At 45.0% G+C, this 17,401-nt stretch overlaps 1 protein-coding gene across 1 annotated transcript; it reads left to right on the top strand.

Moving 5' to 3' along the window:
• Nucleotides 1–433: 433 nt before the first annotated feature.
• On the top strand, nt 434–15,974 carry DCAF7 (DDB1 and CUL4 associated factor 7). The gene is made up of 7 exons (XM_040536878.1): nt 434–789; nt 6,425–6,583; nt 6,977–7,088; nt 8,178–8,296; nt 8,940–9,149; nt 9,730–9,847; nt 10,411–15,974. The coding sequence occupies exons 1-7, from the start codon at nt 652–654 to the stop codon at nt 10,581–10,583; spliced, it is 1,029 nt and encodes a 342-aa protein (XP_040392812.1). The 5' UTR covers nt 434–651; the 3' UTR covers nt 10,584–15,974.
• Nucleotides 15,975–17,401: the final 1,427 nt, after the last annotated feature.

Genomic DNA, 17,401 nt, shown 5'->3' with positions numbered 1-17,401 from the left:
CGTTACTGAACGTAAAGCCCCGTAATTAAACGCCGGCTAATTGCAGGCCAGCCCACCCTCGCCCGCCCCTCGGCGGAGGCGGGATTCGAACTCGCGACAGCAGGGAGCGCCTGAAGGGGGCCTCGGGCTGGGGTGACAGACAGCGCTTCCAGCCAATCGGCTGTCAATAAGGGCTCAAGAGCCCGCCTCGCGCCGCTGCGACCCCTAGCAGCCAATGAGATGCCGAGAACGAGCGTGGCCTCCCTCTAGGGCGGGACCAACCTCCGCGGTAGGTTATCCCGGCAAGGGAAGGGCAAACCAACCAATAAAATGCCGCGCAGCGCCAAACGGACGTGAAAAACACCCAATAGCCAGCCGCAGAGCTAATTGACACCAGAGGCGCCCAACCCGCGCTCAGAGGGCGGGTCTCCGCGCGCGGTTTCCGCTCCCGTTGTGTGAGGGGCCCGAATCCCAACCGGCCGCCGCCGGGCGTCTGAGGCCGGGCCTGGGGGCGCCGCGGCCTCCCCCGCTCCCCGCCGCCGCCGCGGCCGGGCCCAGCCCCTTCCCCGGCCCCTTCCCCGGCCCCTTCCCCTCAGCAGGGCCCAGCGCCCCCCCCCCCCCCCCCCCCCTTAGCCCAGCGCGGGGTCCCCGGTCCCCCCCCCCGGCCCCGCCATGTCGCTGCACGGCAAGCGGAAGGAGATCTACAAGTACGAGGCGCCATGGACCGTGTACGCCATGAACTGGAGCGTGCGGCCGGACAAACGGTTCCGCCTGGCGCTGGGCAGCTTCGTGGAGGAGTACAACAACAAGGTGGGCGCGGGCACGGCCCCCCCCTCCCCCCCCCCAAGGGCCCCGGGGGGGGGGTTTTGGGGTCCCCCCCCCCGCCCCAGGCACCACCCCCGCGGGTTGGGGGGGCTGCGGGGGTCCCGTGCTTCGGCCCCGGCTCTGGGAGCCAGGCGGGGCCTCCCCTGGGTGCCCCCCCCCCCCCCCCCCCCGGTTGGGTCTTTCCCTGTGGGGTTTGGGGTGCCGGGAGGCCGAGGGGTCGGGGTGGGGGTGCTGCTGCTCACAGAGAGGTCTCCTCGCTGGCCTCAACCCCCCCCTTCGGCGTGCCCGGCTTTTGTGCAGAAAGTTTTCGGCGAGGACCCAAGTCTGGGAGTGTGCGAGCTGGGGTGAGGCTCCGTCAGAAGCGTTACGCCTTTTTTACCGTTCTTTCTCCTCGTGGAAGGCTGCTGTGGGGGCTTTTTCACGAGGCTGTAATCCCTCAGTGCCTTTACTCCTCTCTGAGGGCAATGCTGACACGAAACGCGGGGTCGTATCCTCAGCATTCCCTCCAGATCGAAGCAGGGAACCTTGTGCAGGTAGCAGAGATGTGCCCGTCTCTTCAGACATTTCACCCTTCATCTCTCAACAGCCTTTAATGCACCCGTCTGGGGTGATGAATGCATACAAGCAGGGGAGAGATGAGGAAATAAACCCAGCTATAGAGCATCCAGAAACTAGTGTGAAACTGAAGCTGTTGCAAATAGAGCGTTGTGTTTATAGCATGTGCGTTTTCTAGCTTTGTCAAGCTGCTTAATGGAGAAAATAAGGCCACAAGTTGGTGTCGGGGACTGGGCTTTGGGAAGGATGTCATGAGATGTGATCAGAAGGGGCAGGGTGACATCTCAGAGGGGTTAAATCACTCCACCTGCAGCAGTCCTGGCATGATGCTCACGGAGCGTGCTGTAGTCCAGCCGCTGATCCGGCTACGAGTGAGTTGTGTCCTCCCACCGCTGAGCACCATCGGGGTGCTGGGGATTGCAGCTCACTGAGCTCGAAAACTTTCCGTTTGTTTAAAGGCCGAATCACCAACCTGTGAATATTTTTTTTTCCTTGTTTAGAAGCGGTAGAGTTGGTTAATAAGGGACATGTTTCTGGTGCTTTTCAGTTTGGGTCATTCCCCGGGGATTATTGTTCCCAATTACAGCGTTATCAAGTCTGCTTTTCAGTTCAGGCTTCAACCATAAAGGCAGTTGAGTCAGCCACTTTTTTTTATCCTTTACGCTTAGTTGTTGCAGACAGAAGCTGTGTAGGACTATGTAAATTACCGCTGTCTGTAAACATCCCCCAGAGCTTCTCCTGACCTCGGCGATTCAGGACTAACAATCCTGTTGACTCCAGTCCCTGTAAGCACCTCGTTCTGTATTTATGCAGCACGGTGTGAATAGCAGGAAAGTAGTTGTACGAGGATGAGGTGCCAGTCTGGAAGCGAAGAAAATGTGTGATTAAAAATTCAGTTTGCACAATAACACCGCGGCCTTCGCTTTGTTGAGATGTTTTGCTGTGATACTTAAAGGGTGCTGGTTTTTTTGTGTGGTGAGGGGTGGGGTTTTGTTTGTTTGGTTTTTTTTTTAAGGTGCTTTCAGTACAGTTTTCTGCTGTAGGTAGGTGATAATAGGTAGAGCCCTCCTGGATAAAGGCAAGTGGTGTTATTGCGCCGAGTATTGGCGTTGTGTTTCCTTTGGAGACCAGAGGGAGCTTGGGAGTGCTCGGTTATTTGCACGCTCTTCGCGGTGTCCCTCTGAGACTCTCAGCGCTCTGCTGAAACTTTTAGAGGATGCTCAAACCCTCGGGGGGCGGCTTCGGGCTCCAGGTTGGGAGCTCTAGGACAGACCCTGTTGGTCGTGCGGGGTGCACGCTAGCTGTGAGTTCTTTCAGCTCCAGCCTCTGTCCGTGTGTGTGGTAAAACGGAAGTTGTCCTAAGTAGTCCGTAATGTTGTGCTTATAGCAGGTTTTTTTCGACCCGAGTTCTGAGATAAGTGGAAATTTAAGGCTTTTCAGGCACGTGTGAAGTCTTTGTCCTCTTGCCTAAGTCACCCTGCACAGTTGAGATGTTTTACGTTGCCAACTTCTGACATCAAAATACGCTTGCAGGTGGAACCAATCAAAAGGCTAACGAAAACTCACTTTCATTTCAGCTTTCTCCTTGCACTCAGATATCTTTGGAGGCTTTTGACAAGCACCGAACGTTTCTGTTCCTGTCGCTGCGGTGTTTTGTTCTAAATAACCGACTTCCTTCCTTCCCCCTAGTGCACCAAAGCCCAGATCGGAATAGCAATTCTAGCTTGCTGAAAACGTAACCAAATAGGTCAATATACCTTTTCCCTGTTACTCTCCTGTTTTATTTATTTTTTGAAAGGTGTTTTTAAAAAGATTTAATGCACCAAACGTTCATTGTAGCAGCAGTTTCTGCTGGGGCTGGAATTGCAGGGAAAGGAAGAGGACAGATTCTTGTCTCCTTCATTTCGGAGAGTTTCCGTTTCTGTAGTAATTACCAGAGCTCCGAGTACTTGTGGCTACATGTATAAAAGGTCTCTCTGCACCTCTAATTTGTGGGGGATTCAATTCTGCTGACTGCAAAACCCCAATTTCCTGCTGTCCCCAATTCCCAGACTCTTCTAACCGCTGTCACTCCCCAACTACTAATGAGCTGTAGGGCATAGGAGGAAGCTGATTGCCAGGATCTCTCTGAACCCCCAGGGAGTTTTGGTTCGGCTCCTACACCTGCACTGATCAGTTCCCTGGTATGAGACGGATGACTTTGCTCCAGTGGGAAGAGCTGAAATTATTTAGGCCGGCTTTTCCTGAACGCCGCGGATTAGCAAACTGCTGTTAGGCTTTAGAACGTCTCGCGGATCGCTGGCACGACGGGAGGCAGCTGCGGGCTCCTGACCGTGCCTTCGGGGATCAGGAGTGATCCGTGGAAAACGGCAGGAAGGCTGATTTCAGGGCGTGCCTGTAAGACAGAGGTGAAATGGGAGGTAGAAAGCGGGAGGAGGTGGTGCTGTGCGCTGCTGGCTCCCATCGCAGGAGCAGACGGACAGGTTGCGACCGCGCATTTCCCAGACTGCCACCTTCTCCTGCACAGCGCCTCAGATCAGAGAGCGTTCCGGGTGGTTGCTGTACCAGAAGGCTGTGTTTTTTATTTTTCTGTAAGGTTTAGGGTTGCAAAGATAAGTCCATCGCGTGTTGAAGATCAAACAGCGCCGTGTCTGACCCTAAAATAACTGTGAAACGTCATTCTTCTTTTGGGTCGTGTTGAAGAGGGAATTTTTGGGAAGTTAATGAATGCTGATGGAAGGCACTTGTTTGCTCAGAGGCAGTGTTGCAAATAAGCCTCAGGTAAATAAAAGCTTGGGCTGCGACAGGAAAACACCCAGCCAATTGCAGCGTATCCTGGTGTGTGGGAGAAATAAAATAACCATGTAGCCTTCCTGGCTGCCATCGTAGCATAATCGCAAAACTAATGGAGATTGAACCCCCTTGTCCTCATTTTCCCACCGGAACGAGTTACAGGTAGATGCAGAAAGGTTCAGGTTGTCTCCTGACTGACGATTACTTTGGTTTTAGCATCTCCTCAGGCTTTTCTGGCCTAGGCTTCAGGCACTGCTTCGTGCAGTGGTCGACAGCAGCGAATCTCGCCTCGCTTGCAGGAGGGAGAGACGGGGCTCTCGTACAGGCAGCATCCTGAAAATAACTCCGTCGTCCTCCGCAGCCTGCGCCAAGAGGATGGACGGAGCGATTCGGTAGTCTCTGCGTGTGATCGGGTCCAAAGAGAAGAGTCAGACCTTCGAATATGCTGAGCTAGGAGAGAACAGAGCTCCTCAAGCAGTATTTTCTGCTGCTGTCTCTGGGCAGACCAGTGCCTCCTGCTCAGAACTACCCTGGGCTGCTGCCGGCTCTGACAATCAGCGGCAGACACCTGCTCCTCAGCAGGTGCCAGGAGATCTTGTGCCCTTACTGGGCTTTTTGTTCTCCAACCTGGCCTGAACCTAAAAACATCAAAGGTCACAAAGGGGTTGGCTTGCTACGACGTAGTCGCTGCTTTTTCTGCAGAGGGGTTGAACAGGATTATGCAGGGCGGGGATCTGTCAGTTGGCACCAGGAAAGCGAGTCCTCTGCTGTCCGAGATCCGCTGCTGGTTGGGGAATGTTGATTGCTTTGCACAGGCTGAATGCCCTCACGTTGAGCTGCAAACAGCGTAAGCAAAGGGAAAGAAATGGTTAGAAGTCATTTGTCTTCTGATTCTGACCTTGCCACGAGATTTTCTGTGACCAAGGACAACTTGCTTCCTTTGTGAAATCCGCTTAGTGTTTCTGATCCCTGAAGGAGTCAGAGAGCTTTTTGTCAATCGCTTCAGAAGAGCGGGAGATTCGGGGCTGGTTCGTGGTGGAGTGTGAAGTGGAGTAGCTGCAGTGAGGGGAGTGCGAGGCAGAGGTAGCCTGGTTTTAGAGGCTTATTTTGATGTCTTCTGGGGTCTGTTACAGGGTGGAAAGGATGGATCTTCAGTTTGACAAGCGGCAAGGGTTGCGTTTGTTAGGAGTGTGTCTAAATGGACTCATAACTGGACTGTGGAGGGGTGGTGGTGTGTGTTTGGGGGGAACTATGGTGATTTCCAGTCTACTTTAAATGCGTAGTTCATTAACCGAACTGCATATACCAGAATATTTAGGAATTGTCCAGATAAACGTCTTAGAGTAAGTCCATTAAGCCACCGTTTCCAGGAGGAAGCTGCAGTGTGGAAAGTATTAGGAAGTTCCTACTGTGAGCAGCTTACAAACTGCTTGCGATGAGTTGTCCTCGCTGTGTTTGTGTTCGAGCAGCGTTTAGCACAGCGGGGCTCTCATCCTGTTTAGGTCTTGTAGGCACTGCTAGGTAAACACAGCCTCCCAGCACCATATTGTTCTCTGAGCGCTTTCTGACATGTCAATATTTTTCTAATAACATAATGTCTGGGACTACCAGCATTACTTCAGGTGTTGTCATGACCGAGCTATGTGGAGATAGCTTCTTGTCTGCTCTGTCTTGCTTTACTTTAACAACTGGGCAAGTTAGCCCTTCCCTTCATCACATTACCGTGGGAAGAAAAATACGAATTTGGAGATCAGCTACCTAAAATCTGTTTCAGCAGGCCTGCTTTCTTGGTCTTCACACGAAACAGTTGAATAATTTTGTCAACATTTTCTTTTCCCCCTCCTTTTTTCAAGTTTGAATTGTCTTTACTTTCTGACACCAGGTGGGATTAATCTGTGTTCTCCTTTGGTGCAGTTGTGGCAGGCCGTGTTAGCTACTGTGACACCGAGAACAGCTCGAGAGTTGGCTGATGCGATCTGTTGCAGTGTGTGGAAGAGACGGGTGGGCTTTAGTCCTTTAGGCTTGGATTTTGCTTCACTTGAGATCGTGTCTTCAAAGTACAGCACTGTGGTGATGATGGGTACTTCGCTTTGCTTCCCAGCTGGGCATGTAAGCGCAGCTTTGAAGATTTCTCATTCCGTTGCCATGATGGTCCTTTGTAATTGTCCTTGAGGTTACAGAAGGCATCCTTCTGAAATACGCCGTCCTAATGCGCTAATTATAAATGATTATTTGATAAAAATGCTTTCTTTTTAAATATGGTTTCTTACAGGTGCAGCTTGTTGGTTTGGATGAAGAGAGCTCAGAGTTCATTTGCAGGAACACCTTTGATCACCCCTACCCTACCACGAAGCTTATGTGGATCCCAGACACCAAGGGAGTCTACCCAGACCTGTTGGCAACCAGCGGTGACTACCTGCGTGTGTGGAGGGTGAGTGAATCCTCCCTGGGGAGAGACAACTCGGATATTAACTGCTGCATATTTATCTCCTTTTTACTTGAGACCAGATTTTTCTCTTTCCTTTCAGGGTGTCTTGTGCTTGCTGCAGTGTGAAGGTTAAGACACAAAACGAAGGCAGAGCACTTTTTCTTAACTGCAATAATAATGCTACTAAATACGAAGACTATAGGAGAGGCAGAATTATGGTGGTAGTTGCTGTTTTAACCACCTGGTTGAAGATGGAGGTGGTGATTGTGTTTTCCAGACGTTTAGGTTGTAAAGCTGAGGGAAGGAAACCCGGGATTAGCACTCGGTGTTGGAAGTACAAGCGGAACGAGTCGCGTGGTGTTTCTATTTCAGTCAGATGTTTTGCTTTTTCTAAAGGTGGGTGAAACAGAGACCCGGCTGGAGTGTTTGCTGAACAATAACAAGAACTCTGATTTCTGTGCTCCGCTAACATCATTTGATTGGAATGAAGTGGATCCGTACCTCCTAGGTGAGACTGACAAAACGCTGCGGTTTTTGGCGTGAAAAAGACACGCTTCTGAATTCAGTCTGGTGAAATCCCAGATGTGCCTGGCTGCTGTCACTGCAATCAGCAGTCTGGTAACTAACAAGCAGACAAATTTGTACGCCAGAGAAACTGCCGTTGTCTTGGGTTTCAAAAAAAAGCCAGCTCGTGGAGACTCTTTTGTATTGAAAGGTGGCCCCTCCAGCACGGAGCGGGGTCACTGAGGTTGGGTTAGGGGCGTTCCTTTGCTGCCTCAGTTGTTCCTACCTTGCAGATAGGAGCTATCAGCCTTCAGGGCTGGTGAGCTGGTGTTCCAGTGCTGAGTAAAAGCGGACGTGAACTCCTGTGACTTATTCAGTGTGTTCTGGAGTGGTTAGAAAACTCCGTACCAGGCTTTTTATTTCTGAAAGTCATTTCAGTAGCAGGAGTAAAGGCAGGAACCCTTAAATCAGTTGGAGGAGGGGGCTGAATGCTTAAGGCTTAATTTTAGCCTTTGGGACAAATTGTCAATCCGTGATGACTGATTCAGCAGAGGTTTGTTTTCCAGAAGAGGACAGCCGTGTCAGGGGGATTTGCCCAGAGATTAACACTGATAATGTGTCTTAGTAATTATTTACTACATGATTTATTTTTTCTGTGTTGCATTGCTCCTCTCTTACAAGCTTTACTGCTAGCCCCACCTTCAGTCCACAGAAGCAATCAGTTAATAACGATGTGCTATTGCAATTCTAGGATTAGGCTTTGGTTTTGACATGTGCGTGAGACTTAAAGGATGGGGAAGTTCATCCCAGAGCTGCATCAGGCTTCTGCATAGATTGAAGCAGACATGAGCTATTTACACTTTGTTCCTGTGTGAAAGACTCTTTCTGCAGCTAAAGGGTTTGGGTCATTTAAATGCATGGCAGCCAGCTGGCTGGTTGACATCCTTGACTTTAATTGTATGCTGCTCTTGTAGCTATTCTGATCTGTAGATGTCAGCGGCTATTACACTAATGGAGTAAGTCATTAGCAAAATTCTCACAAATTATCGTATTAAGAATATTCATTTTGCTAACAGAAGCCTCTTTGTTTCAGGTACTTCTAGTATTGACACGACCTGCACTATCTGGGGTCTGGAGACAGGACAGGTTCTTGGAAGAGTAAATCTGGTCTCTGGCCATGTTAAGACCCAACTTATTGCGCATGACAAAGAGGTGATGGCTTTTTTTGGTTGTTTACATTGTATATTTTTAAAGCAGCAGACAAGGAAAAGGACTTTTCTGTTTTGTTTTGTTTTTTTTTTTTGAGAAATCTGGTTATCCAAAAATTTAATGTATTTAAAATATAAGATTGATGGCTTTGATATGCATTAGTTATAGCTAAGATATACGGGTTTTATACATTACAAACTGATTCAAGCTGTACTGTTGGCTACCAGAACTGCTCTGTTTACTCGTCATAAAATCTGGGCTTGAGAATATGTTTGTCTTACTAGATTATGCTCTAGAATATTTTAGAAAAATGAGATAAAGCATCAAACTAGAATTGTAATCAACTGCATATCAAAGGCAATAAACAGCTTACAGGATTCTTTCATTTTAACAAAATCTGAGTCTGGAAAACAAATATGTTCAGGTTCAGTGAATAATCCTGTAATGACATGACTAGTTGTTGTTTTTTCCCCTCCCTTTGGCGAATGTAGTGACTTAAAAACTAGCTAGGAACCCCAAGCATTTAACAGAAAATGTCACTACTAGTTCTGTTATCCATATGGAAAAATCCATTTTGCTGTGAATTAGGAGGCAGTACGCTCACTAAAACTGAGGTTGTGTTTTTCTCTGCCCTGATGCCGAGCAGGTGTATGACATAGCATTTAGCCGTGCAGGTGGTGGAAGAGATATGTTCGCTTCAGTTGGTGCGGATGGCTCTGTGAGGATGTTCGATCTCCGTCATCTGGAACATAGCACCATAATTTATGAAGACCCACAGCACCATCCATTGCTGCGTCTTTGCTGGAACAAGCAGGATCCCAACTATCTTGCTACAATGGCTATGGATGGCATGGAGGTGAGGCACTAGCTCTCCTGGGGGTGCTAGTGGCTGTGATTTTTGGGAGGTTGCTCAGCTCTTAATCCTTTTTGAAGGAAGGGGGCAATGTCGTTATGTGGAGTACGATTAAGTACCGCTTCTTACTGTAGCAATTTCAGTAGGAGCTAAACATAACTGGCATTATAAACTTGGAGATCTCTGGGGCTCCTAAATATTTTAGCTGATTTTTTAAGAGGGGTCTGTGAGCCAGCTGGGCAACAGTTTTCACATAAAATCATAAATGCAAGTATTTTAGTCGTCCTGTTCTTTCTCAGTTCATTGCATAAGGCAATGTACCTTAGTTTGTCGCCTGTGCTGCTTCAGGGGAGCATAATTCATTTGCCATTTTTTCATAACTCACAAGCCCTCCTGGTGAGGCCTGACTCTTTTTGAGATACACACAATTTGCTGACCAGCTAGAAACTATTTTTTGAGAACAGTGTGTGCTTGCCAGATGCACCCTTTAGGAAAGTCTTTACAGCTGTAGTCCAAATCTTTTTGTTTTCTGGAGGAAAACAAACAAATGCAAATTATTAACTTAGTTGTTTTGTTTCTGAAGGTTGTGATTCTAGATGTCAGAGTTCCCTGCACTCCTGTTGCCAGGTTAAACAACCACAGAGCATGTGTAAATGGAATTGCTTGGGCGCCTCATTCTTCCTGCCATATTTGTACAGCAGGTAGGTGTGGAAAGAGATTCCAGATCAATCTCTCGCCGTCTATGTTAGTGAATCTCTGCTTGGGAGCTTTCCATTACATTTGCAAAATCCTCTCTTCCAAAAAGTCAATGCACTTCTCTTACTGCCTTTTGCTAAAGATTACCTGAAGTTTAGAAGCCTTTTATTAGAGACTTTCCTAAAAAGTTTATGGAAATAGACACCTGCTTATTGGGTGGCAGTAGTGAGCACAGTGCCCAAACTGTGCATCTCTGTTGGCTAAGCTATTTTATTTTCCACGCTGCTTAATGTTTTTTTGCAAGCTAGTTCTTAAATGTTTTCAATTGGAGTTCCCCTGATTGTTTGGTTTATAACTGTCCTGGATAACGCATAATTATCCAGAGATGTGTGCAGGTTTTGTTGGAGAACAGCTGCATCACTCACTGTATCTCCATCCTGATTTCTTATCTGGACTGCAACAGCCATATTCTATCTAGCTGCTTCTACTACACCCCTTCTAGAGAGATCCCATGTAGGGAGATCCCATAATACTTCGATTCTACTTACTGTTTTGTTTTCTTGTGCAGCGGATGACCATCAGGCTCTCATCTGGGACATCCAGCAAATGCCTCGTGCCATTGAGGACCCTATCTTGGCCTATACAGCAGAGGGAGAAATCAACAATGTACAGTGGGCATCAACTCAGCCAGACTGGATAGCTATCTGCTACAACAACTGCCTGGAGATTTTGAGAGTGTAACATTACTGCTTCATGCCAAATTGAGGCAAGGCCGTATAATTTCCCCTCCCCTCTAAAGTAAGAACAACACAAGTCAAGTGGCCAGTATCTGTTGTTGCTTTGCATCTACTGTTCCAAGAAACTCTTACAAGAATCAAGGACAGGTGTTTCCTGTCCCCAAGACTCTAAAATGCAGAGACATGCTGAGCCTCTTGGACCTTTTGGGTTCTGGTTTTCTTTTTTTTTTCTTCAGTTAAAGTTCTGTATATTTGTTTTGACTGTGTTAATAAGCTTGCAGGCTTTAAGTTGCTGCGTATGTCCACGTGTTTGTCAGCCAGCTGGGGCAGCACATCTAACTAGTTCAATAGATGCAAGTGCAAAACAAGGTGGGGAAAAAGACGGTGATGTTAACAGCCACCTTGGCAGGAATCTTTATCATTCCTGTTGTTGCTGCCTCTCAACTGTTTAAACATTTGTATGTTTTTTATATATTGGGCTAACTTTCTATTGAGTAAGGCTTTTCTCCTGAATTCTTACTTTTGATATGTGATCCACTTCCATAGGCCCAAAGCAGGATATATTTGTTGATACAAGTCACAATAACACTGCAGGCTCCCTGGCAGTAAAGGCCTGCCAGAATTAACTGTTGCCTTGGCTCTCAATACCTGGTTACCTGGGCAGAATTTTCTGGTGCTGTGAAGTGTAAGTACTTGTTGCACAATTTCCTTACACTTTTCTGATGCTAGAGGCAGTTGCTACTATGGTAGGCCTTATTTTTAAATTATAACTGAATTTATTGTGTGTCTCCTGCAGTTGTGTTAGCTAACAGAATGGTAATAGGTTTCAGAAAGAAGATACTTGCATGACTTGAGCTCCCTCTGAGGTAAATGACTTCTCAAAAAAATGTTATTTGTAATGGACTTTGGATTGACATTTCCAATGAAATGATTTCCCCTTAGAGGGCTTACTATCTGAACCAAAATAAAATGGTTTCACACTTTGTAGCTTGCTTGATTGGCAAATAATATGACCAAGATTTTGTGGTTAACCTGTACCTTGGAGCTTCTTTGCATTTGGCCTATGTTCCTGGGAGTTCTTGAAAGGAGTGCAAAGCAATCTTTTTTTCCTAAATGTATTTGCTTTGTGCTGTCAGGTCTTGTTGAATGAGGAGATGAGTTGGAAGAGCTGGTCTGCTATCCAAATGAAAGCTGTTTCTCTGAAAGAAAGAATTCCCTAATGTAATGCACAGAAGATGGGTTTCAAATGAAAGAAACAGTGCCACAGAGGCTATGGTTTGGCACTTGTCATCCTCATGTCTTTTTGGGATGTGTCCAGGGGCATCTGTTTCTGTTTTGAATAGTGGAATGCTCTACAGTAATACTTTGCAATCAAAGCTGAGTGGATTAGGCAAGATAAAAATCTTCAGTGAAGTCTTAATATAACACAGCTATTCAGATCGATGTTCCACAGTGCTCTCCCAACGAAGACATGACAACTGTAGCTGGGCTCTGAGGCTATACCAGCTGAGTTTTGATGTAAACATCAGAAATTATCAAAATCAGCCTTCCACCTAATGTATATTCACCTACAACTCCGGGCAGCATTATAAATAGTAGGACGCTGGCAAACTTGAATTTTGTTGGTTTATGCAGCCAAAGGCAAGTTGGGAAAAGAGATTGCTGAGAAACAGTAAAACTGACGCTGAAAGTGCTGTCACGTACAGAACAGACTCTGAAAAGTTTTGTCATTCTGGACATGGAGAAATATTTTTCTACAGATTACTTTTCAGCATGAGCACAGAAAAGCACGGCCTTGTGAATTTGTTTGCAATTCATTAGAAACAGCATTATTATTCCATCACCCCTTTTAATTGCAGAGCCAAGAAACTCTAACACAGTTTAAGCTCGTGGTTTGTCAATGGCATTCTGTGTCCAGTTGTGGGATTTTTTGACAGAAGGCTCCATTTGACTTGAAGGTCGGTTTTCCTTACTAGCTGTGGTGCTGAGAGTAGTGTGTTCCACAGATTTGATCTAGGTATCAGAACGGTGTTAGCCAAACAGTTGGGTTCTAACTCTTTTAAATAGTGCTTCCTCTTAAATTGGAAAATACTCAGAATTAAATGAAAATCAGCATTTTCTTAGTAGCAGCGTATAATTACGTGCAGAGCTTTAGAAACTCATAAAAATGTGCACATACTTGTAATGTGCTGTTTAATTACAAACAGTGGATATTATGCCCTGTGTCACTAAGGGATTTTAACTTTGGCTTGGAGTGCAAAGTCAGTTGTTACCAGACAAGCTTTTAATTTAACTTGTGGTTTGGGGAATGGCAGGAACTACCTGTAACGTTAGTACTTCAGAAGTCCCCTCTGTGCTTTGAAGTCTCATTCTTAAATAGATGGCATGAGTAAAGGATGAATGTGCCTGTTGCTTAGCTTAAGAACAGATCTTTTGCAACTGTCGAATTGTGCTTTAAAAAAAGACATAAGCTAATTTAGTTGAAAATAAAGTCACCGAAAGACTCCATTGGCTATACTAAATCACAAATACAGCCTGCTTCTCTAGGAATAGAATCTCTATTTGTACTGAGATGATGAAAAGAGCACGCGTGAAGGGGCTAATAGTCAAATAACCAGGTAGATTTTGCTAGTGTTAGAGTACAATTCTGTTGTGAACCTGGAGTGTCAGCCCTTCCATTCATAAAACCGATGGAAGTTTGTTTGTGGTATTGGATTCTCATTCCAAACTCTTCAAAGGCAAGTGAAGGAATTTTGTGGACTCCAGTGGATTCTAAATAAAACTCATATCCTGTTTGTTTAGCCAGTTGGGCTACCTTCTAGGTCTATAACATGTTGCTTTGGGCATAATCTGTTGTCATTCTTCGTATGAAATTACATTCAAAATCACCAGAGGCTGTTCTGGAACAGGGAAATGCTACTTAAAATAGCTTCTTTTCAAAGAAGTCGCTTGAAAGGTTAATGACTGAAAAGACATGAAAATCCTCATGGGTGAGATGTTCTGTAGTGCAAATGGCACTTCCATCTAGAGAGGAAGTGAGAGACTTCGGTGCCCTTTTGCCAGCACCTGCTGACACAGTGGCAGCAAGCTATCTACTTGCTGGTTCAAGTTTATTTGCAAGATAAAATAAAACCCTGAGACTTGCCGCTGTACCCTGTGAATCAGAAGATAGGGTTTATCGCATTTTACTGGCTTAACATTCAATTATGTTGGGTATGAAACCCCCATAAGCATTATTTTTTTTCTAAGTTCATGGATGTAAATACTTCAGCATTTGATCTTGATTATTTTGTGCTTGCTGGAGGGTGCAGAGCAACTGCTTTCAAATGCCTGGTATCCCTTGAGTATGCAGTAACATTAAGGGAGAAGTCTGAGCATCAGTGAGGTTAGAAAAGCAGAAAATCGCAGCCTATTTTGGTACAGGCAAGGCCTTGATTCTGGTACAGAAATGTCATTTTTCTCTGGCTTCGGTAGTTGTGTAGCACTCAGTTGATTAATTCCAGATATTATGCTATTGTCTGGTTGTTATGTTCCATTTAAACCAAGCTTTCCACAGATTTCTACTATTATGTGGGCAACCGGTTGCTAGTATATGGGCTTTCAACCAGGAGATTTCAATTGTGTAATACCTCGTTAGTGAGGGGAAAACATCCAGAATACAAGTTGGATGTTGAATTAGTGTGTAGTATGCTAACCCTTAATTGTCTAAATGAAACGGCCTATGGTAGGTTGCGTATACTGGACTTGTGCTTCTGTGTGCAGGGATTTAAAAGGCAAGGATGTGAGTGCTTTGACAATCTATTTAGAAAGGAAACGGTGGTTTCAAAGAGCGATACGACAGGAGACTGATAACACAGGTTGTTCCGTATGGAACCTTGAAATGTACTTAAAAGGGGGAGGCACTGCCTCTCATAAGTCAAAGTTAATGATCCTTTCAAAACTTAGCTGTAATTACTCTCCTGAATGTTCTGGATAATAGTGAAAGGATCTATTTTTGCCTGGTGTCACACTGAGAAAGCTGCATCAGGCTCAACTGTAGATCATTGCCTACCAGGGACTAGGTGAGGGGAGAAGTCCAATATACTGGAATTCACAGATGCTCTTGTGCTTGTTTTAAATGTAAATTAAGAAAGCTGAGTGTGTCTGTTTTGTTCTCTTGCAGATGGCACTTTAACAAGTATATTTTTGGTAAGATTAGGAGGAGAGTCATCTTTTCCTCAGCCTTTTTATGGCAGGCGTTTGTCTGTGTTTTGTATGAAATGTTAAATACAACAGTCACAGAAATCCTCAACTGGCTATGGCTGTCAGTATCTAGTGGACCCTCATCTGTTTCTACTAAACACCAAAACCATGAGCACTTGACAATACTGTTTATGTTAAACTGAAGCTCTGTATTCAGAGAATGACACAACCTTGCAAGGTCACCCCAAGTAATTTAGCGCAGCTTGTCACCCAGAGAGTCCCTTTTGCTTTATTTAGGAACTTGGCAGTGTTTGGCAATCTCTCTTCTACTGTTTGACGGCAGTAGTGGCAGGTTGGTGGTGTACAGATCTAGCTGGATTCTTTGGGTAACGTTTTTGTGATAGAAAAATTGCTGCTGCTGTCTGTGAATTCACACAGCCTAAATTCTGGAGCTTGTCAGTTCCTCGTGTTTAATGGTGTTTTGTCTCTTTCAGAACATCCTCAAAAGGATGAATGGCAGCAGGGGTAAGCTATTGGCTCAATGGATTGCAGAGTTACAGTTCCATCAAAATCCTGAAATGGTTAGTCTTCCCATTGCAGGTTAGCAAAATGGCACTACCGCCTCACATCCATACGGTTATCTTACCAGTTAATACAGGTTATCTCTGCACATTTATTGCTTTCTACTGTCAGACCAATATTCCAGAGCAGGCCTGTATTTATTGTACAGTGGACATTAAAAACAAGGTGTCCAAAACCTGTTCTGGAATGGGCAAGGTACTGTCAACTGTGTCCCTGTTTCTCTTGATCTTTGCGGAGAATCCGGGGATTTATTTGTATGTGGCACTTAACGAGCACTTTCTCATGCTTACTTAGAGAGGCAGCTGTACTTCACCCTACTTACCTGGGAAGAGTCGGAAATGTTTTATTGTTGAGGATATTGAGAGGAATTCAGCATGCCCCAACTCTTCTTTTAGGAAGAGATTTCCAGAACTGTTGGTCAGCAGCATTCACCAGCACTAAAAAGCAGTAATTAAAAATGCAGCTAAACACCAGTTACTGAATGCTCATCATTTGTGGCAGACTCCAGAGACAAAGGCACTTATGAGACTTGCTCGCTGCTGTCTAATTTCAGAAGATAACTTTGTCTGCCATGTATCTCAGTGGCTTTTTGTGCAGCCTTTGATACTCAGCATCAAGCTAGGATTTTCATACTCATAAAAAAAAATCTGTATGACTTTCTGTATGACAGCAAATTTACTCCTTTTCAGAAAATCTAACAAAAAGATTATTTCCCGAAAAATATCGCTGCAAAGGGTAGCTGTAAGCCCATATTCCAGCTCTCATTGATAGCCACAAGTCAACATCCCTTGGAGTTTGCTCTCACGATTGTAAAACGTGTGACTCTCAAGTCTCCCCTGTTAGAGACGACAGTCGGTCTGTCGAATCTGAACAAAGGCAGAAATGCGAGAACTAGTGAAAGTCATAGTACAGCTGTGAAGCAATGTGTTGCTTTTCTGACAACCTGGTGAATATGAATTATGAAATCTACTATTTAAAAGGAACCTTTTTTTTAAACTTGGGTTGCTAGCAGTGAAAAATGTAATTTAAATCTGTTGCGCCGAAGCATTTTTGTTACCGATAGTCAGTAGGAGATGTTTACTTTTGTGTGTTTTTTCCCTTCTGCTCTTTCCATTCACAGTCCCGTTGTGGTAATTTCCTGAAGGTGTAATCTTTGTAGCATGATTGTACAAACATTCATATGAAACTCCCGACTTCTTGTTCTCACTAAAATATGTTAAAGCAATAGTAGTTTTACTTCTGTCCTTTTCTCCACCTTCCATATTGAGATTTGCAACTTTGCTACTATACTGTCCTAGAGGAATCCTAGTATCCTGCTATTCAACAGACATATGTTGTTGACATGGATAACTGCAGTGTCCCTATACTCCTTTATTTTTATGGAGAAAATGCAAAAGGTTTTGTTACAATGGATTTTAACACCTGAGTCATGGAACCATACTGTTGAAACTCTGTAAATTTTAAGGCAATTTTCTGAAGTCGCTTGAAAGTGGAATGTTGCATCCTTTTATGCTATTTCCTGCTTCCTATGTAGTTTTATTCAGATTTTTTAACCTTCTTTCTAAGTTTCAGCCTCCTGTGTATTAGGTACAGTATTTTCTGCCTTTCATACTTTGTAATAAAAATGGAACATTTGTAGATTGACTGCAGTTCACTGTGTGGTGAGTTGAAACTGGTCCCTGTGGGACTAGCAGGGAAATATTTAAAATAGGTTTCATGTATCCTGCGTGAAGTTCATTGCTGTGAAAGGGAGGGTGATCGTTTTATCTTCTCTGCTTTACAAAGCTGGTGAGATGTATTAATCTCTTATCCTACTAATAATGAAACTAACTTAATATTTCTAGCTACAATAAGTTACAGGTTGCTCCAAATAATTATATTGTTAGGAAACCAGTCACAAGACAACTTGAACAGAATGGTTAATATTTAAAGTACACCCACATTTACTTTTTTTTTAAACAAATGTACCACGTGTTGTCTGTGCTCGTGTTTTCTGACTTCCTTGCATAGTACTTCTTCCCTACAGAACAAATAGTAATTATCTGCCTGCATGTTTCT

The sequence above is a fragment of the Cygnus olor genome, chromosome 25 (genome assembly GCF_009769625.2).
Source record: "Cygnus olor isolate bCygOlo1 chromosome 25, bCygOlo1.pri.v2, whole genome shotgun sequence".
In the NCBI taxonomy this organism is placed as follows: Eukaryota; Metazoa; Chordata; class Aves; order Anseriformes; family Anatidae; genus Cygnus; species Cygnus olor.
Note: the sequence above shows the minus strand (reverse complement) of the source record. Positions and strands in the feature narration are given on the sequence as shown.